Below are 23,919 nucleotides of genomic sequence, written 5' to 3'. Positions count from 1 at the left end.
TGCTTTCCCTTTATTTTTTAGTAGTTTACGTTTAATACAGAATTGTACTGTGTTTTTTGTTGTGCTTTTTGTTTTGTTTCCGCTGCTGCCTGATTGCACACTTCAGGTTCCAAATGAGGTGTGTGGTTGACTGGTCAGTTCGTAGCTCTGGTGTTCATAATTCTGAGGTTCTGCTGTATGTCTGCTCTCGGTATGTATGAGTTGTGCTGATAATTTAATTGCTTTTTATTGTTAGCAGCGAGGTGTTGTATTACACACACATTACTGGAAAAACATGACCCCCTCCTCCTATGGAATTATGGTATAGTAAAATATAGACCATCCTTGTAAAGGGAAAGCTTTCACACCACGTACATGCATAAGAGAAGTGTCAAAAAGAGAAGAGTGATTTAGAACCTTGAACACCTTTTTAAGTGTACTCAAAGGAGGGGGGGCTCAACAGCCCGCAAGCCAAAATCTTTAACCAGGTTCTTTGAATATTAATCTGATCCTAAATTATGTAAGATGGAGTAGGTTAATGTTTTATTGTAACTTTGCCTTAGTAAAAGATTTCAAATAATAAATACAATAAATAGTACATGAATAAATAACAATCTTGAAGAAACCACACAGGCACAGTTAATTTCCAAATAAACATGTTTACTAACTATATATAAATATATAAGTCTAAGTCTAGGTACATATATATACTGCTTCTCTGGTGGCTTCTGCTATAGAGATGGAGGCCCATTAGAGGGCTCCCAAATTATTTCAAGGTATACTCTTCTGTTCCTGTACACTCCAGCAACACAGTCTCAAATCAAGCAATTATATTGCACAGTCTCAAATCAAGCAAATTATTATTATTAACTGAAATTATTTTTTAAAAAAGAAAACTATTTGCACTTGAGGCAATGTACTTCAGCACAAAGACTGACTCTCCACTGTTACATGCCCAATATTATATGTACTTAACATTATATAACTGATCCTGCCATAAAAAATAATCTTCTCTTTTACTTTGAAGCTTATGTTATTTAGAAAGCAAAGCATAGCAACGCAGGCAGGCAAATTGCTCAGTGCGGTGTGACATCTAATATACCCACCCCTTTAGTTTTCTATAAAAGCCATTAACTAACAATGATCAACAATGAAAAGGAAGCTTTATGTACTCGTTCCTCCCTTCTGAAACTACGAACAGCCTAATGGAGCAGTTTGGGAAATGTGTTGGATTTGATGCCAGAGGTATGTAACAAGAAATATTATAATACATTAGCTTATACTTTACCTTTACTTGCCTTAAGATAGGTTTTTAGAATCCACAACCAAAATGGGGGTGGGGAATAATCTCCTTTAATTTGGAAGCTTGCTCCAAAGTTTTATTAATGTATGGTGAGAATACACAAAGAAGAGGAGCAAAACAAGTGATGTAATGAAAATTTATACCCATAATGAGTGTGACAAATGGAAATATGTATTTAGAAGTAGTAATAACTTATCTTTTAATGCTACAGTTTTAACTAGACAATGCCCCCTATAAGCAATGGCAGTATTTAACAATTGGTAGATTTTAAGGCCAGGAGTGAGGAACTATTGTGATCATCTGGTCTGACCTCCTGCATAACATGGGCCATACAATTTCCCTGAATTAATTCCTGCTTTAGATCCAATACCTGTAGTTGAACTAGAACGTATCCTTTAGGAAACACATCCAATCTTGATTTTAAAATTTTCCAGTGATGGACAATACACGGCAACCTTTGGAAAGTTATTCCAATGGTTAATTACCCTCACAATTAAAAATGTGTGCCTTATTTCTTGTCTAAATTTGTCTACTTTTAACTTCTAGCCATTAAATCTTATACCTTTGTCTGCTAAATTCAGGAGCTCTCTATTATCAGATTTTTGTTCCCTATGTAGGTACTTCTTGAGTGTGAGCAAATCATTTTTTCTCTTTGATAAGCTAAATAGTCTCAAGGAGCTCTATCACAATAAGGAATGTTTTCCAATCATCTAATCATTCTCATGGCTCTCCTCTAAACCCTCTCCAATTTTTCAACATCCTGCTTGGTGTGGACATCAGAACTGGACAAGGTATTCCAGTAGCAGTTGCACCATTGGCAGATACAGAGATAATATAACTTCTCTATTGCAAATCAATATTACCTGTTTTATACATCTAAGGATCACATTAGCCCTTTTGGCCATAGCATTGCTCTAGGAGCTCATGTTCAGCTGATTATCCACCATGATGCTTAAGTCTTTTTCAGAGTCACAACGGCCCAGAATAGAATCCCTCCAGCCTGTAAGTATAGCCTACAGTCTTTGTTCCTAGATGTATGATCTTACATTTGGCCATATTGAAACTCAGATTGTTCAATTGGGCCCTACTTACCAAGTGATCTAGACCTCTTTGTATAGTGACCCATCCTCTTCATTCCTTACCACACCCCCAATCTTTGTGTCATCTGCAAATCCTGTCAGTGATAATTTTATGGTTTTTCTCAAGTGATTGATAAAAATGCTAGATAGCATACATCCTAGAACCAGTCCTTGCAGGACCCCGCTTGAAAGACATCCTCCTTATGATGATTCTCCATTTACAATTATATTTTGAGCTCTATCAGTGGGCTACTGTTCAATCCATTTAATATGAGTCATGTTGATTTTGTATTGTTCTAGTTTCTTAATAAAAATGTCATGTGGTACCAAGTCAAAAGCCTCATAGAAGTCTATTAGATCAATACTATTGCCTGTATCAACTAAACTTGTAATCTCATCAAAAAGGATATCAGGTTAGCCAGGACCTACTTTCCATTGATTGGCATTAATTTTATTGTTCTCTTAATTCTTTATTAATTGAGCCCCATATCAGCCATTCCATTATTTCATTAGTTAAATACCGTTAGCACTTATGTTGTTTCATACACTCAGACACAAATCTCAAAACACATTACCTGTGCTGAATTACATACTTGCTACTTCCTTTCAATACATTGCAAATGAAAATATTCACATTGCAAATATATGATCAGGCAGGTTGCTTTAACATATTTAGACATTACCATAGGATGCTCAGTTACCATAGTGTTCTAAAATTAGAGTGTTTTCATGAGAAATCTGTAAGTGACATAAAGATAGTCCTGAAGCCCTTATTCACATGATGAGATAGGGCTGAAAGAGCAGGCTCTAAGATACTTGGTAACATCATGTATTATTACAAAAGTATCTACATGAATACATGCAGTACTATGTGTGCTTATTGTAGTTATGTACGGTACTGGAATTGCATGTTACATATTTGCACATGCCGTATAAAGCACTATTTTGCTGAATAAACTATCTTGAGTCTTGTAAGAGTATGTATGTCATATGATATACAGGTGAATGATACCATACATACTAAGCACTCCCCTAGCCAGTGCAGCAAGTTGGAGCAGAGAGACAGGCAAACATGGCCTCTGTTATAAGGACTCCTTTGCGGGATCAGCCAGGGCTGGATTGCTTATTGTGACCTGGGAGAAACAGATGCAGACATGCTATGAATTCACTTTGCTTATGCTCAGAGGAGCAGATCCAGCTACCATTGATACCAATTGCAACATACATGTAAGGTGACTTGGGGAGAAGTTAAACATATGTCAGCTGGACATCTCTCCAAGAAATTCACTTGAGCTCCATAGAGAGATTCTGCCTGGCTGCTTGCATAGGGGTGATGTAGGGTAGGATGGGTTCCTTGCCTGTGACAAGAATTAGCTCAGACCAGTAAAAGTATTTGAGGAGCCTTGGGAATAAAAAGATGCTACACAAATAAACATTTAAGGTGGGATTTTCAAAAGAACTCAGCATTGGTCTAACTCTACTTCTGTTGGAGTCAATGGAATTTTTAACAATGATTTCAATGGAATCAGAGTCAGGCCAGTGTTGCTTGCTTATGATAACCCTGCCAACAGTGCCAAATCCTGCAAACAGTTGCCAGAATATATATGGTGGAGTCCAGGAGTACTACCAGAAGGTGTAAAAATGTGGAGTAGTGACTTTGATTTTTTTTAGGATCAGACTAAAATATTGGCCTTTAGGCAAAATAAAGACCTAGACTTCTTTTTGTACTCAGCCCTGAATATGGGGGAAAAACACACAGTTGCACTTTTCAGAAAGATCTAGGAGGCATTGCGACTGTTACAATTTCTTCCATTCCCCACTCTTCCTCTGGGGTTGAAAAAATAATTAACTGCAACTCCTGAAAGCGTGCAGTTCACTTCTCCTGCTGTTCCAGCCAGCTCTGTTGGCCACCACAGGTTAATGGCAGAATCCAGAATCTACCCATTTCTCACCCCTCTCCATCCTCCATGACCACTTGCCCTCTGGAGTGGGTGAATCTAGGATCTAGCCCTTGAGCTCTGCACAGGAACCACCCAAATTCCAGGTAGCCTTAATGTGGCCACAGAGAGGCATTAGGAGAGGGGGGCCTTGCACATCATTGCTTGCTTTGTGTGGCTCTGTTAGTGATAACACTCTATCCCTAAATAGGCTGCAAAACTATTGAACCTACTTCCTGCTAAAATAAGATTTGTGTGGATGGATGGGTGGTTTGTTGGTTGTGGGGTTGTTGTTGTTTTCTTTGGGAGGGGGGGAGGGTAGTTAGTAGCTGTTAAGAATTGGGCTGAGGGAATCACCTATTCTTAGATTCTCAATATTATTTCTAGGTGAAGCTTCTTTGGGTTACTATTGTTCTGTTTTTTACATGATGAGCTAGCATACAATATCCTCCATATAACCACCATTAACTAAAGCACTTTGCCAAACTGTTGATCCTACTAGGGCTTTGTTGTACATGGTCATTGTTAAAATTCCCTCCTTTTGATGTTGTGAGGTAGAAGGCTCTATTCAAAAACCTCAAAGGATGGTTCAACACTAAGCATTCTGTGTAACTACTATATTTCAAGTTCTTTATTATATCCACTTCTGTAGCTCTTCAACTATTTTCAAACCAATACAAAAACCTTGGGTTAATAAGATAAAAACTCTCTGCTTCAAAGGTGTGGAGCCATACTATAACCAAGAAAAATTCATGTAGCGTTATCTCTAACCTTTGAGGTTGTAGCCCTCTAGCTTTTGTCCTCAAACATTCAATAATGAGAGAGTGAAATTTATTTAAAAATATTGTTTCCCCTTTTAGCTCATTTGTAAGACTCAAGGCCTGACCCTACCTGGTTAATAGGAAGTTACTGGGAGCTCCAGCTGCTCAGCATCTCATAGTAGGTGTGCAACATTCCGCAGATTTGAGCCCTTATTAAAGTATCTCTCCATTTAAGCCTTTGTCATGACATGCCAAGCTAAAGGGACTGTTAGTTTATCTTGAAGGACTATAGTTAAAAAACTATAAGGATATGCTATTTCGTGTTCTGCTGTCGCCAAGGCTCAATCACTGTCTGATTGCAGTGGATGTTCAGGATAGACTGAGCTAATCTTCAAATGCACAACTCTCTTGGAATTCTAACACACCTTCAGGAGGGAGCTTTCTATTTTAGAAACAATATACCAGCTGGTTATAAACTCCTGTCCGGAGAGGCATTAGAAGCCTGTTTTGTGAGGAACTTCTGTCTAATGTAACATTTAAATCACTACCCTTTAAACATTTTACCCCTCCCCAAAAAAACTACTGCTAACTTTTCATCTTGTCCAATGTTAAGGATTGCTGGAAAAGATAAGGCTATACTTAACAAGGAAACCATTGCCTTCTTTGGAAGAAAGAAAGAAGTTTGACCATGAGTTTGCCATGTCCACTTCATTCCATGGGGTGCACAATATTGTCCAAACCCGGAGCAAGATACGAAAGGTCCTGTGGATGTTAGTGGTCCTGGGCTCTATCATCATTGTCGCTTGGCAAATCTGGAATCGATTCACCAATTATTTCAGCTGGCCTACCACAACTTCAATAGTAGTTCAGTATGTGGAAAACATTGAGTTCCCTGCTGTGACCTTTTGTAACTTGAACAGGTAAGATACATCAAATGCATGCTGCAATAACAGATCTCTTTAATGTCCTAAAATGCATCATTATTCTGCAGAACATCTAATCAAATAAAACGAAACACTGGGACAGGCTACAGTCAATTTTCAACCTGGTGGACAGGGAGTTAGTTTCATGCTGCTAGCGGAAGTTGAATGAATAGAAGAAATGCCTGAGCAACATTTTAAATATATTACTGCACTCAATACATCTGACTGCTCACAGAGCACAGTTCAAAGATACAACCAGCAACATATGTTGTTCAGCATTAAGGGCCAAATCCTATTCGGTTTACTTAAGTGAGCAGCTCTTGACTTATTTGAACAAATTAGGTAAGACAGACAAGCAGAGTTTGGCTCTACAGGGGTTACAGGCTCTTTCCCATAGTTCTGGGTAAAATATTTAACTAAAGAGGAAGACATTTCAGAATTAGGGGAAATTTTGACACTGAATTTCACTACAGAATAGAGAGATTTTAGGAGATTGTTTTAATCCCTCTCAATTCAGGTGTCAGACCTGTAGGCCATCAGAAATCATACTTTACTGACAGGTAGAATGTACATACATTATATAACCACGGGGTCATGAGTATATTTAGATGACAGATGCTCATCCTGTAATCTTTTCTAAGGGACTGTTGCCAATCCCATCACAGGGACCAAACATATAGACCAATATTTGCAAGCCTGGGAGGCTAAAACTAGGCTTCTAAATCCTTTAAGTTCCTACATAGAAGAAACCTGATTTTCAGAGGTGCAGAGCCCCAGAGCTCCTGTTGATGTCAGTGGGTTGATGGCTGTTCAGCACTTCTGAAAACCGGGTAACTTTTATTTAGGAAGTCATTTTAGGAACCTACACTTGAAAATATCAGCCATAATTCCCAAATCAGTTTAAAGTGCAATAATATTTATATACTTGACTCAGATTCAGCTGGATACTTTTTAAAAGAGTATATTGAACCTGCTGGCTCATTACTATAGCAACCATTAGGTCCAATCTCAGAATCCATGCAGCGTTTCCCCACAACGTTCCATTGGGGAAATGAGCTTTGCTGTCTCCGATCTCCCAGCAGAATGAGTCACAGGTTTAACTCTCAGATCTCTGAGGCTCCCCTGGCCCTCAGTCCCTCCAGCTATAAAGCCATAGCAGAAAATGCAATGCCACTACTAGAAGCCCATTTAGAAAGCAAAAGATGATACTATAAAATTATTAAACTAAGTAGGTAGGGTAATCACATATGCACCACGAAGAGGGTGGGTGGTGGGAAATACTTTAAAAATATAGTGCAATTATTGTACCTATAGCTGCAGAATGTTATAGTTACTTATCAGCAATTCAGAGCGTGGCAGCTGGCCACTAACACGTCAGTTTGCTTCAACCCCCATCTGTTCATTTCAATCTTTATTATTTATTTCTGGATTTAGTTAGCAGACCTCCTTTTGGAGAAAATGACAGTCATGGATGTGGTGTGCTTTCGAAAGTAAAATTACAACCAAAGCTAACCCAGGAAGTAATAGCATTTTGTTGAGTTGCAATAAGATCTTTCTACCCATTCAGACCACTATTTTTAGATATTAAGATACATTTGATCCATGTATTATCCTGCAGTATAAGGATACTTTAATATTAGTATTAGCATAAAATAGCAGTCCAGAACCAAGTCACATAGTAATGGCTTATTATTCTCTGTTCAACACCTTAAGTTCAAATCTACAATGGCTGTTCAGCAAATCCCTAATTCACCTCACCATCAGAAGCGTTTAACATTTTATATGGGAAAGGTGTTTTTAGGTCCCATAATATTTTAGGATTTTTAAACCGATGCTAGGAGTTAGATCCCCACCCCCACCCATGATTTATACCATTGCCTTCCACCAGGCTTTCTGGTAATGGATGTCGGCTGTGCAAGATGGTTAGAACCTCCTCTACTCCAAAAAGTTGTGGATGTAAAAAATAGGTACAACCTCTTCTGCTGAGAGACTGGTGTAAACAGACCAGATAGCACCAGCTGTCTAAGTGATGCACTCAGTTTTCAGGCACAAAGGATAACCTGATTTATAAAAAAACAAGATTGTGTTATCCATTCCTTGTAATGCAGAGTAAGGTGTGATTCTGGTGGACTAGACAATAGTGTTTGGGGGAGAGTTTCAGAAAAAATACTGTGGCTACTCTTTTAACTGTTCTCTTTCCTACTTACAGATTCCAAGCCCATGCTGTAGCCAACCTCAGTATTATTTTTTTCCTTTGGAGCATTGTGTCTGGAGTTCTTCATGCATTTGATATTGACAACAAGTTCTCTCAAGAGCTAAAAGATTTCCTTCAGGGAAACCAAAACTTCAGCATTAAAGAGTTTACAAGGAATAATGGCTTTTATCTCAACAGCAGCACTTTGCTAGAATGTGATTTTTTTGGGCAGCCATGTTACCCGGAGGTAATATTTTTGCTTTTTTCATAAGAGTAACAATGTAATATTGTCTCAGAAATAGGCTGATTATAGATCTTATCTACATTCACAAAATGAGACTAATCTGAATCATTTATACCAAATTACATTGTGGTGAGTAAGTCTAATTTTTCAAAGGCCACCTTTCAAGTGCTTCACAAGACCTGATCCTGCAGCCCTTATATATGCAAAATAAAACTCCCACTGATTTCAGTAGGAGTTTCTGCATATGGGCTAATCAATGGGATTACTCATGTGCTTAAAATTAAGCACATGCCAAAGTGCAATTCAGGGCTTTACTTCTCCCATGAAAATGTATCAGTTATATGCAGAAATAAGAGGGACACTTAACAAAGAAAGCCAAAGTAATTTTTTTAGAATTTTTGAGCAAAAACAAAACAGAGGGCCTGATTTCTAACCTCACTTTTACATGAGTGTACTTCAATGGAGTCACTCCCAGTTCACACTAAAGTGAGAACAAAATTAGACCAACAATCTTTCAGTTTCACCTAACCTTTATTGAGAACCTACAGCATGCTTAGAATTACTGATAGAATTGTGTTGACTCTAATTTAAAATATATTAGCAGTAACAACAAGCTCTTGTAGCTAAGACTCCAAAGCAATGAAAGACAATCAAAACAGCAAATGTATTTAGTCACACTATTCAGGCCTAATATGACTAGAGTAATATGCTAGTACTAGTCCATACTCATCTAGTTTACTATGGCTTCATACATTCACTTGAAACAAGCAGCAGCTACTGAACTAAACATCATCTATTGAAAATTAAACTACTTGGAAGTGTTCACTTCCTATTTCCTTATGCAGAAATCCTACAGAACTTATCAGGGATAAAACCAATAGTATCCTATAAAGATTACTCTAGGTAACCCACAGATTTAATAGAGAATGATAGTCCTTCTACAGAACTCCATAGGTTGGTTTCTGTCAAAGGGATCTCCTACTGTAGGACTGTTTCTATCAGTGATTTACATACTTAACTGCCATTTTCACAGGATCATAAGCAGATCATTTAGAAAATCTAGCCCATAAAACATCCCCAAACCCACTAGCTTAGGTTTAGATTATCTTGTTTCAATTTTTACTTTTCTGTTTTCATTGTTTTAAAAGGATTTTGAACATGTCTTTACTGAATATGGAAACTGCTTTACTTTTAATCACATGGATCTTCCAGCAAGGAGAAGAGTGAGTGTTTCTGGAAGAGGCTTAAGTTTACTTTTTGATATCAAACAGGTAAGACATCACAATAAGATATATACCTAAACATCCATTAACTTGTAGCTTCAAAGATTTGAAAGCTTGAAGGGACCATTATGTTAATCTAGTCTGATCTTCTGCTTAACAAATCCCATATAATTCCACCCATTAATTTTTGCATCAAGCCCACTATTTCTGAAGTGAGCTAGAGCATACGCTTTAGAAAGACATCCAATCTTGATTTAAGAATTCAAGTCCCAGAAAATCCACCACATCCCTTGGTAAATTGCTCTAATGGTTATCATTACATTTGATTTGTATGAAATTAATAATCCAAGGGCAAATGCAGGACTTGCTACAGCTTCAAAAACTAGAAGTAGTAATGTGAGAATGAAAACTAATTTAAAACATTTTCAAGATAGTGCCCTCTACTTTATTCACTGGCTTATTTGATTTTCCATTAAAGTCTATTCAGAACTCCAGGAGACAGTCATTTGGGGCCAAATCCTGATTGGTGCTGAATGTTGACTTCAGTAAGAGTTGCAGGTACTCAGTACCAACTAGGATTTGCCCCTAATTGGTTACCTTGGATCACTATTGGCTGATTTCCTAAGATACCACCACCAAATACAGAAAACTGCCATGTAAGCAATGGGGAGGGAAATTTTCTAAATGAGATCAAGGAAGAAAACTGAAAATCTATGATGATTTAAAAAAGGGGAGGGGAAGCGGCTGAGCACCTAGCGTTTCTCTTTAAGTGGTGTAAGGAACAACAGTGGCAGCTTCTGGAAGGAATAATGGGAAATGTGCTAGAACATGAAGACTAGTTGTCATGTAAAGAGATGATTCTCAGGGTTGTGAAAGAAGCTTGGATTATCCTTCAGTGGAAGTTAGGGAGGGGAGAGGAAAGAAGAAAAACTCATCATTTTGTAAACTGGGAGGAACTTTAGATACCAAAGGACACTGAATTTAATTTACTTTTATATTTGGGTTTTTGTTTTTTTTAATTGTCCGAGGTGATTTGTCACCGTCACTGGAGGTTCAAATCCAAGCAAAATGGATGGTGCAGCTTTAAACAAAGCTAAGCCCCACAGGGTAAATACATATCAAGCCATTGCTTTTCTAAGGAATTCTTTTTGTACCAGGCACAATTCACTGATGACCCTACCTTTGGCTTTATTGATGCTGGGATAACTTATGTTATCCATTCACCTAAAGAACCTCCACGTTTTGATGGTTTAGGCTTATCAACACCAGTAGGCATGCATGCACACGCTGCAATCAGCCAGCTGAAGGTAAGCAATTTGTATCAGTAGCAGTATCATTCCCTATCTTGCAAATGTATAAGTGCATTTCTAATCTGAAAAGTGACAGTAAAATTGATATTTTGAAGGTTCCGTATTTATTATGTCTCAGTGACTTCCAGAGGAAATTTTCTTCATTTACAAGTAAAAAGCTGAATTCTTTCCTGGTCACATATCACTAGTAAGGCAGATGATGCAGACCAAAGAATGTCTGCTTTTAGTTCCACCTTAAAAACCCATTGAAAGCTAGTGCTACAGTGGTACTACTATAATTTGGGCCAATAGTATCTTTATTAATGGGGATGATGCATGAAGGAAAGAAGCAGCTTGACTTTCAGAACCCAGGCTAGTGTTGCTGGACTGGCAATTAGGAAAAAAAAGCATATTTTTACTTGTGAACAGAGCAAATTTGCTCTGGAAGTCATACAGACAATAAAAATAGTGTTCGGCAGCACTATATTTACATAAAAAGCAACAAAGAGTCCTGTGGCACCTTATAGACTAACAAATGTATTGGAGCATAAGCTTTCATGGGTGAATACCCACTTCGACGGATTCATGTATATTTACATACAATTTTTACTGAAAATCACCAGCCTGAAAACAGTGCAGATTTTCTATACTATATGCACAGAGATCATGGAGGTAATAGACTTTCCGCAGGGATTAAAATTACTCCCCCGTGTTTCTGCTAACTTCACTCTTGGGATGCTGTTTGAAGGCACATTCCCATAGGGCATCCATTTCAGACAGATATTTTAGACCTGCTTAGTTGGGTTAAAGAGGAAGTATTTTGACCACTATCCCATTAAACCTCAAAATGTGTATGTATATATATATATGCATTTTAAAACAAAAATATTCTTCAAGAACACAGTTCAAGTGTTTCTCCTTCATCAGTGGACAAGATAGCTAGGAAGTCAAAAAGAGCAACAGTCAAATTCTCTTCTCACTGAATTTAGGATTTGATTCTGGAAATTCTGCTTTCTGAACTGTTACAAGGTGCTAGTGTTATCACCAACTCTTGAACTCAGTTCTTAGAGAGAAAGTAAGTCCCTGATCCTGTAATGAAACCAGTCAGAGTGAACCCTTCTTCCTTGTAGAGCCCTACTGAAGCCCAATCTTCCAGGGGTTTGTGCTATCAGATTGCACAGCAGAATCAGGACCTAGGAGGAACCGATATATTATTTTTTTTAAATAGTTTGATTTTTTAAACTATACTTCGTTACTAATTTGAGATTTATTTTTGACAGCAATTCTGCTTAACTTTTATCCAAGCGTCAGTTAATAATATATCAGATAAAGCTCCGTATTTAAAATAATGACTAGGATATTTTAAAGAATGCTATTTTTTAATCTAAAGACAGTTATCCAAGAATACCCTTGGGGAGAATGCAATCCTAACATCAAACTTCAGCACCACAAGATCTACAGCACCTATGGATGTTTGCAGGAATGTAAGGCCAGGCACATACAGGACAAGTGTGGATGTTTGCCATTTCTACTTCCAGGTACTTCTTGGGACATGCTACATTTGTGCTTCAAAAGGTGCTCCGTGGCTCTTTTTAAATATTCTGCCTTGTCAAGTTTTACTTTCATTTAGAGAGCTCGGTCATCTCAGAATCCTGAATCCAGCTAGTACTGATTGAACAATGTAATAAAGTTTTAATGAATATTTTAAATTTCACTTTTCATGTCAAATTTTGATGTTTTAGTGAAAGGCACTGAAAAGGTTTGACCAGTTCTAAACCCAACATCTGCTCAGACATCATCCTTCTGATGCACCCTGAAAACTTTAATGAGATTACACCAGAAACCTGTAATAGCTTCTGTCTTGTCTTTAAATTGACCCCTAAAGCACTGGGGCGAAAGCACTTGACTCAGCTGATGGGGACTAACAGGACTGTAATATATGTGTTATGATCAAAACATCAAAAGGCTCAGAGTGAACTCTCTTGAATCACATGGCAATCAACAAGGGTATTCTGGGTAGAGGACTAGATTCACCCCCTCAGGGCAGGGAGGTACACATTGCAAGGGGTGTAGATTTTTCATCTAATTTAGTTCAAGCTCTTATTTTAAACTATTTACACAGAGACTACCCATCATGAAGAACATACATTAAAATAGATTTTACATAAGCCAGATTATTTCAGTATTAAACAGCAGATGGTTAGCAGCAGCAGGAAATTTATAATATAAAAGGTGAAGATAGCCTGTGCATTGTATTTAGTATATTCTCTCTAATAACTTATCTAGATCTTTGTGTGTCAAGAGGTAAGGATTTCCTAATGCTTAAGAAAAGGAAACCTGACTATTGTATCCCTTCTTTATAACCTCAGATCATCTAGCCATACACACACCCTCCCAACTCCATGCCACCCTGTTTTCTAGCACTCACCAAAAAAATCAGAAGACCATCCCCCTTAGTGCTAAGTACAGAGGGAATTACATCACTTACATTTTCATTCCCATTGAGTCAGGCAACTTATTAAAGTGCCTAACTTTAGGCACCCACTTTAGAAAGTGTTGGTCTATTGATTCACCACTTTTCTGTAGAGAGTAAACGTATTTGCTCATTAGTAGAGTTGGGCAGAATTTTCTGATGAAAGAGTTTTGTTGGAAAATGCTGGTTCGTCAGACCTGAATAGTTTCATGAGAATGGCTTGAGTTCAACAAACTTTCATTGAATCAGCCAAGATTCTGTCAGAAGTCCGCCTGGCAGGGTGCCAGGGACCCCAACATTGTAAGGTCTATGGCTCTAGGTCAGATGCAGCACTCCGGGGCTTCCAGGAACTGGAAACCTGAAGTCCTCTAAGTAGGGTTCAGCTCCTGGCTCTGCATCAGGCAGCCTGGATGCCCTTAGAACCCCAGCTCAGCCCATATCACATAATATAGAAATCGAGGTTACAGATCAAGCATATCTACAAGAAAAAAAAATGGAAGTGATAAGGGTCAAAGAAGCCCAGCTGCCTCTGAACAGCTGTGAAAGGGACAAGTTGGCCCAAGCAGGATGTGCCAGTAAGGGTAAGTCTGGGGTGAAAGTTTAGCTCTCCTGAAGTCAATAGGAGCTTTGAAATTTACCTTAATGCGGCCAGGTCTTTAGGCTGGCCTTAAACATAGTTCTTAAACTATCAATCAAAATAGTAAGAAATAATACACACCTCACTTCTTTCCCCAATTTTGCTTACGTAATTAAGAACTGAAGTTTCTGACCTTACCTCCCTAAAATATTTGTTTTACATGATATATTGGGTGGGTGTCCTGAAGTCGAAAGGCAGGATTGACAGACCCACAGCTATAATGAAATTTACTCTTATTTTTAAATTTTACCAAGTTTTTCTGTTATGTGCCATATAGTGTTGATAACAATGAACAGTGTTGCACCAAACTGATCTTTCAGTCACTGAAAATGTGGAATAAAGCTATAGATTTCAAAGGAGTTACTTTGTATTTACACTAGTACAACTGAGACCAGAAACTGGCCCACTAGCTTTAGTGAAGTATTTAATTTGAATTTGTATACTCCAGGCTTTAATTATTATTATTACTATTTTTAAGGAAACGGAACAGAATGTGACCTACAAAAATTCTACAGTTGTGTTTCTCCTGCACTCTGTAAGTAACAGTTTAATTAACATATTAATATTTTTCTATTCTTGAGCTTCATTAAAAGTACATTAGAAGGCTCCAAGTGTGCACTAGAATATAGCTAGAAATTGGTAAGAAAACTAATACAAGATCAGAACTGAACTACAACATATATGGTTAGGTCATTAGACAGTCTCAAAATGAAGAATGGCAATAGGACATTGAATAAATGTCTTTTTTTTAAAAACCTCCTTATCCATGTTATGAATGACACCTTACATTTTACAAACAAAGACTGCTTATCCATTCATTTGCACCATTTGTTTTTATTTCTGCATCTCCAGATTAATCTGCTTCAATTTTCTACTTAGGGACAGCTTTACTTATTGGCCCTTCTGCCCTAGTGCAAAGCTCTTGCATTTCCAGTGCTGCTAAACCCCCTTGAGGGAGCCATTTAGGGAACTGGGGTAAAAATCTGTCTGGGGATTGGTCCTGCTTTGAGCAGGAGGTTGGACTAGATGACCTCCTGAGGTCCCTTCCAACCCTGATATTCTATGATCTTTTTAGTGTGCTTAGCACAGGAAAGGGGGTAAGAGGGGCAAAGGTTGGCCACTCCACTGATGAAACTATCTGAAATAGAGTTTGCTAATGCCATGCTCCCTGGCACCTCCCACATCCTACAGAAAAATTCACCTTACACTTGGAGTAGGGGAAGGACGTGGGAGCATTTGTTATGAGGGCCAAGGAAGATCCTGTAAATTTGTACTTCTTTATGCTATTCCAGCAGCATAAAGGGAACACAGTGCCATGCTGAATTTGTATAAAATTTTTTTTTTAAAATCCTGTCTATATAATTTTGATAATTTTAACTATTTTCTAGCACGGTGACTTTTCCTAAGAATTGCTATGAGAAAATGACAACCCTACATGTGGAATTACTCATTGTCACAATGACCATACAGATCTGAATATCTGTGACTTCAAGTAACAATGCCAGAATGTAGGAACATACAAAAGAAGTGTAAGACAGACAGAATGAATTCTGTCTACATAAAAAATGTTGCACATACCATACTTTAACAAGGATAGTGTAAAAAGACTGGATTATCAAAATGGTAATATATTAAATGGACAAAATGTTCTTACTGAGATTTACAATGTAATCATCAAGAACTAACAAACACTAGCTCATAGAACATCGACACCAATCCTGCAATCACTTCTGCACACAGAGAAACTCCATGATAAAAGGTCAGCAAGACATGGTCCAATGGATTAGCCTTGAGCCTTAGTGGCAGAAGACCTACATTCCCATTTCCAGCTCTACCATGAACTTTCTGTGTGGTCTTGCACAAGTTGTTTATAAGGACCTAAGCATCCAGCCTCCCACTGAAGTCAGTGAGAATAGCAGTTCTGAGCACCTTTAAAAAAATCAGGCAGTTAGGAGTCCTGTGCCTCAGTTTCCACCTCTATAAAATGGGAATAATAATACTTATTCACTTTTGTAAAATATTTTGGGATTCACATATAAAGAGCCATCTATAAAGACTATGTTATTTATTGGAGTCAATTAAATTCTATTGGTTAGTTTCCCAAACTTCTTTTGTATAAAACGAAATATTACAAACTTCACATTCCTTTAAACATACATAGTATTGATTCATTTTCCTGAAATTTCAGATAACATAGAACTAATGGGACTATGTACGGTAGGAACCCACAATTCTACTTGTCCTGTGCCTTGTGAAGAAACAGATTATCCCACCACTGTCACCTATTCAAGTTTTGCAAGTGAAAAAGCCTTAAAATTCTTTTCCACAAAGCTGAAGAGAAGTCTAGAGTATATCAGGTAATCTTATTAAAACTTTGTCTTTACAAGAAATATGTTGGATCATTTACAGATGCCATCTTTATTGATTTATTTACAGGGCCTGACTAAAATGTGAACTCTGTTCAGTTACATGAGACCTTTCTTTGTATACAATATTAAGAACAATGCCTGCAATACATATGAAGTATTCTCATGGGAAATTGGCCAAGACACAGTATTTTATTGTTTTATATCTGTTGCTATATCTGTTAGATAACCTAGGAGACTAGTGGTCTCAGGTATTTTCCCCTGCAGTGACCCCCATATTACAAATATTATAGCCATAAAGATTTAGAACCCCTCCCCCACCTAGCCATAAAGAAAGAGGTGGTGGTTGTGATCCTCTTGAAACCTATTCATAACCCCCAGGAAGAGAGTTTGTGCAACAGGCAATACTGAGATCTTGATCCTGATACAACTGAAGTCAATGGCACAACTCCACCCTACATCAGTGGAAGCAGGATTTTTCCTTCCCTAAAGATAAAGTAGAAATACTTGTAAAACCTGAGGAAAGTGAGCTGTCTGGGTGTGGACCTATTGCTTTGGGTTTAAGGTTACAGGTTGAATATTTAGTTTTATCAATATTAGGCTTACTATAATTCACCCCTCACACAGAGTACTCAGATAATATTTGATGCTGTATCAATCCCCAAGAAAAAGTAGATAAGGCAGATAATACAATACTATTTACTAGATTATCAAATATTGTATAACATACAAGTTTTCCAAAATGGAGACTTTCATTTGGGAAAGAGATCTTTCAGAAGCTTGTGTAATCTACCTTATCAATTGGTTCAATAATATATATATCACATACCTACATAACCTCATAGATTACATTAGCTCAATAATAAAGATCTCTGTTTAGTAAATATATGAACTAATGTAATGTAATGTAATTTGCAAAAGGAAAAACATGAGCAAGCACTTGATATAGTCTGTTTTGATATATTCTTACTGGATTTACTTACTAAAAGTACAGTCTTACAAGTTTGGAAGAAGAGAACAGTTTGTAGAACATGACATTAGGAAACACAGAATCCAATTGTCAAAGGGTCTTTAATTCAGTCCATAGAACTGTTTGTATATCGGTAAGCACAATTAGAAGCACAAGTACAGAAGAACCTCAGCGTTACGAACACCTTGGGAATGGAGGTTGTTCGTAACTCTGAAATGTTCATAACTCTGAACAAAACGTTATGGTTGTTCTTTCAAAAGCTTACAACTAAACATTGATTTAATACAGCTTTGAAACTTTACTATGCAGAAGAAAAATGCTGCTTTTAACCATCTTAATTTAAATTAAACAAGCACAGAAACAGTTTCCTTGTCTTGTCAAATCTTTTTTTTAAACTTTTCCTTTTTTTTTTAGTAGTTTATGTTTAACACATCACTGTACTGTATTTGCTCTCTTTCTTTCTTTCCTGATTGCATATTTCCAGTTCCAAATGAGGTATGTGCTTGACTGGTCAGTTCATAACACTGGTGTTGTAATTGAGGTTCTACTGTAAAATGCAGTAGATGTGAATAGGTGCATGGACAGATACTAGACACATAAAAGACTTTAGATGCTTTAAAGAATTGCTTGGAAGTTTTGGCCCATAAAATATCCAAATTGCTTAATTGTTTGTGTGAGTGTTGAATTTCTTGTTCTTGAAACCATGGTTAAAGGTGTATTTTGCACGTGAACAAAGGGCAGACAAAGGGCATGCAAATTAAGCATATTATTAAAATAAATCTATATTAAGCCATTGAAAATTCCACAACAACATTATGTATTTCACTTCGTCAATTATTTTATTGTTTGTAAACATTAGACAAACCAGCAATTACTCAATTAACCAAGTCACAATACCAAAAATTATTCTGTTACCAAGTTTGTAGCCAATATGAATCAAGTCAATATATTAATTAGTACATATCATAAATTACCAAATGTAGGGATCTATTGATTTTTGAAGATGTAAAAAGGTAGAGTTAACTATTTACAACCTTATTACAAATATACACAATAGCAACTCCTTGGTAATGCTAGGAAGCATAATTAATATGATCCATTAACAGGGGAATTATTGTTACTATCAGATGTTATGTACAGTTTAGAATGGTCACCTGATGAGATTGCAGAAGAAAATTTTGGGCAGCAAATACTTAATTTTCAGTGAAAGTGGGTGAATGAGCTACATTACATCATTACACCTAAAATTTGTAACCATGAGTCTCCATAGAGAATTCACATTATTAAAAACCATGACCATATCTGTGTTTAACAATATTTTCATGTGATAAATTAAAGTGAAACACTTATTTTTGTTTTTTAATCCACAATGATTATGGAAAGAGCTCTTATGTTCTCTGTGGTTAAGGTGTCTAATTAGCAGTTATGTGGAATCTCTTTCCTGTTAACCACGGTATCATAGGGCCAGATCCTGACAGCCTTATTCTCACTGGTAATGCCACATGCCCAATCCAGCAAAGACTTAGTCATGTGCTTAATTTTACACACTGAGTAGCCCCAATGAAATAATGGGGCTAATGGCAGAGGACAAAAGTCACACATGTATATAAGTCATTGCAGGATTGGGGCTCTACTGTATAAGTAGCCTGGCCTAGGCCAACACAGCTCCGGTGCACAGGGGTGTGAAAAATCCACACCTGAGTGCCATGCTATTCCAATTTAACCCCCAATGTATATGCAGTTAAGTTAACAGAAGAATACCATCAACATAGCTATCATCACTTGGGGAGATGGAGTTCCTACAGTGACAGAAAACAAACGTTTGGTTGCTGTACTCTCACGACTGAGCTATGGGCTATTTTGATGTGGGGCTACTTCAACCTCACTTTCTGAAGATGTTCCATTTTGGATAAATAGTTAAGAGTCATTAGGCCAGAAATTCTGTAGCCTGATGGTTAGGGCACCCACCTAGAAGGTAGTGGAGGGGAGGGAGAGAATTGAAACCAGGTCTCACACATCCCAGGTGAGTGCTCTTACCATTGGGCTAAAAGTTATGAGGTAGGTGGTGACTCCTCCTGCTTCTCCAGCCAGCTTTTGAAGGGGATACTATGTGGTAGGCAACTTCTGAGTGTGCCTACCAGATTGGGCCTCCCAGGTGAGATAGGTGCTCCTCCATCTATCTTCCCCTGGTTCATGTATTGGTGAGAGTCTTTGGTGGGAACCAGACATCAAGACACCAGCGTACATTCCCAGAGGAAAAAAAACTTAGGCTACCAGGGTACTTTTACAGTGGGAAATTTAGCGCCTACATCATTTGGCAGCAGTTGAGCATTGGTCTTCTGGATCACATTATAGCCTAAAACTCTGATTTAGGTGCCTAAGTTTGGGGTTTAGGTGCCTGAGTATCCTTGTGGATCTGGGCCCTGTTTAATATCCTTGTCCATGCAGGCTTACTCCCTATAACACAGTCGTCAGCCCTGATCCCTGCATGGTTGGATCCCTGCATGGCTGGATCACTATGCCTGTGAAGAGTTCACTATATGAAAGGGGTTTTAAGAGGGAAATTCTGGCTATACCTCGTCATGAACAGACAGGCTTCTAGCACTTCACAAGAAAGACCGTTCCACACTCTAGTAGACAACTGCTAGGAAATTTTCCCTGATTATCATCTTAAATTCACTTTTGTCAGTTTCATTTCATTGCACTTTGACAGTGACTATCATTCCTGAAACATCTTTCCAGTATGAATTTAATTTCTAACTATACAGCTAATGACAGAAATAAGTAGCAGTACTTATTATACTGTCAAATTATACTATATGTGTGTTTGTCATCAGGGAGAATCTTGTGTATATTGACATTAAATATCACGATCTGAACTACAAAATGACTCGGCAGCAGAAAGCCCGGAGTGTGTCCGAGTTGCTTGGTAAATATTCATTGGTTAACATTTATTTATTTTTTCTTTCAAATCTATTCTTTTTCCGGTCAAGTTTCTAAGCAAGAGTAATGTCCACCTTATTCTATCAGCAACTGTCAACCACTTTTCCAGAACTTAGGTTCTAGGAAGAATGTGCAGCTGTCCCATTAAAAGGCTCAGTAGCACAGACAGCACCTCTAAGGGAGAGTAAGAGCCATATTCTGTTTTACTGTCCGCAGTGGAGTTCTGGGGACAATGATTGCTTACTAAAGTTTTCTTTAAAAAATTGCAAATACTGTACAAGGGGTTACGTTAGGTTGTAGGTTTTATTTTGAACATTTAAGCATTAGATTAATCTTCTCCCATACACATTTAATTTTTTTAATGATGAATTATGTATAATTAGCTTATTTAGAACTTGAACCTGGCAGGGTTTTCTTTGCTTGCTAGACTAAACCAAATGCTTAGGCTGACATGCATTTATTTTCTTCTATTACAGCTGACGTTGGTGGCCAACTTGGTTTGTTTTGTGGAGCCAGTATGATTACAATCATAGAAATTGTTGAGTATGTTTTCACCAACTTCTGTTGGCTGTGCATCTTTCTTCTACTGAAAGCACCAGAAATGCCCCAGTGGAATATTCCAGCTCAGAATGAGCAGACAGACAAGGAGGGAATACAAGAATGCTAATGGCTTGTCAAGGCACAAAGCCTCACAGTCTCCTGTAACTTGCCTTCATTTTGAAGATATTAAGAGAAAATTGATATTTAACCTCAACTGGTTTTCCCCACTTAACAGCTATAAATAATGCAACAATGGAATTCTAAACAATAGTCATTGGAAAGACTATTTCTTTCTCTTATGATGACAAATGTAATCTTTATCTAACCCAATATAATTTTTAGTGGCTGCGCAAATGGTTTATGCTGGCATGTAACACTATTGCATGTATGACACAGAGTTGAAGACTCCTGCAATTTGGGTAAGCTAAATTAATGGTCTCACTCTCAAACAAATCTTCCTAATAATTATTATTACAGAAGTGATGATACAGTCCTGAAGAAGAGGGTATCCCCACTGACCACAGGATTTTTTGCTGCAGTCCACCTGCAATTATAATTCCTATTAAGTCTATGGAAGTTTTGCCATGGAACTAGCTCAATGGAATTAGGAGTTGGCCCCTAATGCATAACAAGATTTAAATTAGGGTGTGTCAGTCCCAAATTAGATAGATAAATAAAAGGCTATGGGTCAGCCAACCACAGTGCTTGGAAAGGCAAGAATACCTTGGCATTTGCCCTTAATGAGAATGAGAGATGGAAAAGAATAACCAAATCTTGACATTTTTGGTCTCCTTATACACAGCTGGTAGTAAGCATGTGACTTTTTATATTGAAAAAAGTATTAAAAAGTTATAATTAAACTACTGTAACGGTTACTCACTGTTACTTAATTACTTATCTCACATACTTATTTCCACTAATAACAGACTCAGTCAATACAGTAAATGAAGAGACTTCAAGGTGACTTAATGAAGTTTCCAAAATTATTAAACAGATTGATGAGGATTGAGGTCGTGATCCAAGTGCTGTGGAAATCAATAGAAAGAGCCCAATTGTTTTGGACTTGGATCAGACCCTAACTGTACATACTTGTGAAAGATTCAAAATCTTGTTGCCACAGTTAAAGAACTAAGTGCAAATAAGAGTTCTCAGCCAGAACTACTTCATGCATAAGGTAGTCAAGATGGAATAAGCTACCGGAGAAACTTATGATGGAAGCAAAATGTAAGTAGACAAAACAAAAACTTTGATAGCAGAAATCTTAAAATTATGTTTACTAAGGTGTGTTACAATTTAAAAAACCTGTAACCATTTAAAAATTATGGAAACAAACAGGGAAAGCCTGTATTTATAATAACCAGAGCTTCAGACATTTTTGAAGGCATAGGACCATATTTTGCCCTGATTTAAACTCTCAATTACCCCACTGAAATCAGTGAATTTGGTCTCCTAATACAAGTGAAAATTTGGAATTTGGACAGGATAGTGATGAGCCATTTTTAAAGTAGAGACAAACTGAAATTTTTAGTCAACATTTCAAAATCAGTCATTTCTTTTTAAGCATCTTGTTATTAAAAATTAGTTTGACCTATTTTCTTGAAACCTTACAGACAATTCTCCTCAGCTTTCAGAGTGAATTCTAGCACTTTTCAGGCCTAACCAGCTTTGCTAGCCAAAAGTCCCATAGAGGTTAAATTGGGCTTATAATTAAGCCTGGTAGTAACACGATGAAATCATAACCTTTAAGGCACTGATCTGCATGATTTCTGATCACTACAAAAATTATAAGCCCATATGAATAGTCCACAAAGTGTATTCTTCTATTCACTTTGTGGCATGTCAATATGATATGTATAGTCCCATTTACACTGTGCCACTCTGAGCAGCCACACAGTACTGCATGACTGGCAAATTCAGATAATTTCTCCATAGTTTAATATTACATTGCAGAAGCAAAGCGGATACTATCTTTCTCCAAGGAAGTAATAATGTAAAGTAGTAATCTATGATTCACGCAAGCTGTCAGATAAAATTAAGTTATGAATTAATAAAATTCCATCAGTGGGCAATGACAGATCTAGCACTTCTTTCTGTGACACCACTTTAAGCCCTGAGATAACGAACATTTCTGCTCTCAAAAAAGAGAAAATGCCTAAATTTTATTTCTCAGTAAGGAGGAGTTTGAGTGAATTTAAGGTCAGCATATACATTGGTTCCTAAAACAGCTAAGAGCATTCCTTCCTAGGAAAACTTTTTTCCTGATAATATCAAATTTGTTAATATCCGAGAAACAGTAAGAAGAAATTTCTGTCCTGGAGGAGGAGGGTGGGGTGGGGAAAGAGCCTGTCTTGTCATATAGTGGAGCAAAAAAGCCAGCAAGATCCCACATTATTTTCTAAGGGAAGTATAATTGCTGTAAGACAAGACCTTTACTTTGTGAAATCATGATATTAGAGAACTTAACCCCAACTCCAGTTATGTGCCCATCATCTCTTTTAAAAAAATAAAAATCTCATACTATAGTATTCAATTTTGCTTCTGATACTTATAACAGGACTTAACGCTGAATATCCAAACAGAAAGGAAAGAGTGATTAAACATAATGATCCAGCACAATATAATACTAAATAGAGCAAGGTGTTTTGTAAGTGGTGCAATGATTTTCCTTTGGTGCTCCTAATAAGCACCAGACTAAACAATTAGTATAGCTTTGCTGTGTGGAAAGTTAGCAGGTAGCTCCTTTTCAAGTGAGTGAAAAACAGGACAAACGATTTGTAAAGATTAAAAAGGAAACAAGTCTGACATAGAGGTTAAAATGAGAACAACCCGAAGCACTGGACCAAATTTACCTAAGGCCTGGTCTACACTAGGAGGTTATGTCGAATTTAGCAGCGTTAAATCCAATTAACCCTGCACCCGTCCACACAACGAAGCTATTTAGTTCGACATAGAGGTCTCTTAAATTCGATATCTGTACTCCTCCCCAACGAGGGGAGTAGCGCTAAATTCGACATGGCCATGTCGAATTACGGTAGGTGTGGATGGAAATCGACGGTAA

The 23,919-nt window shown here is 37.4% G+C and overlaps 1 protein-coding gene across 1 annotated transcript; it reads left to right on the top strand.

Moving 5' to 3' along the window:
* Positions 1-1,145: 1,145 nt before the first annotated feature.
* On the top strand, positions 1,146-20,988 carry ASIC5 (acid sensing ion channel subunit family member 5). The gene is made up of 10 exons (XM_034771524.1): positions 1,146-1,224; positions 5,673-5,979; positions 8,192-8,423; positions 9,569-9,691; positions 10,801-10,950; positions 12,323-12,470; positions 14,521-14,577; positions 16,231-16,399; positions 20,216-20,307; positions 20,798-20,988. The coding sequence occupies exons 1-10, from the start codon at positions 1,146-1,148 to the stop codon at positions 20,986-20,988; spliced, it is 1,548 nt and encodes a 515-aa protein (XP_034627415.1).
* The last annotated feature ends 2,931 nt before the right edge of the window (positions 20,989-23,919 follow it).

This window comes from Trachemys scripta, chromosome 5, assembly GCF_013100865.1.
Source record: "Trachemys scripta elegans isolate TJP31775 chromosome 5, CAS_Tse_1.0, whole genome shotgun sequence".
NCBI classification, from domain to species: domain Eukaryota; kingdom Metazoa; phylum Chordata; order Testudines; family Emydidae; genus Trachemys; species Trachemys scripta.
The sequence above is the reverse complement of the archived record's forward strand: the minus strand, read 5'-3'. Positions and strand labels throughout refer to the sequence as shown.

What these genes read in the sequence shown, in the direction of transcription:
- ASIC5 (XM_034771524.1), top strand. Translation starts at nt 1,146, where the DNA reads ATGTACTCGTTCCTCCCTTCTGAAACTACGAACAGCCTAATGGAGCAG. An exon ending in TACTTTTTGATATCAAACAG is followed by an intron (nt 9,692 to 10,800) that starts GTAAGACATCAC and finishes TTTTTGTACCAG; the next exon opens with GCACAATTCACTGATGACCC. An exon ending in TTGTGTTTCTCCTGCACTCT is followed by an intron (nt 14,578 to 16,230) that starts GTAAGTAACAGT and finishes CTGAAATTTCAG; the next exon opens with ATAACATAGAACTAATGGGA.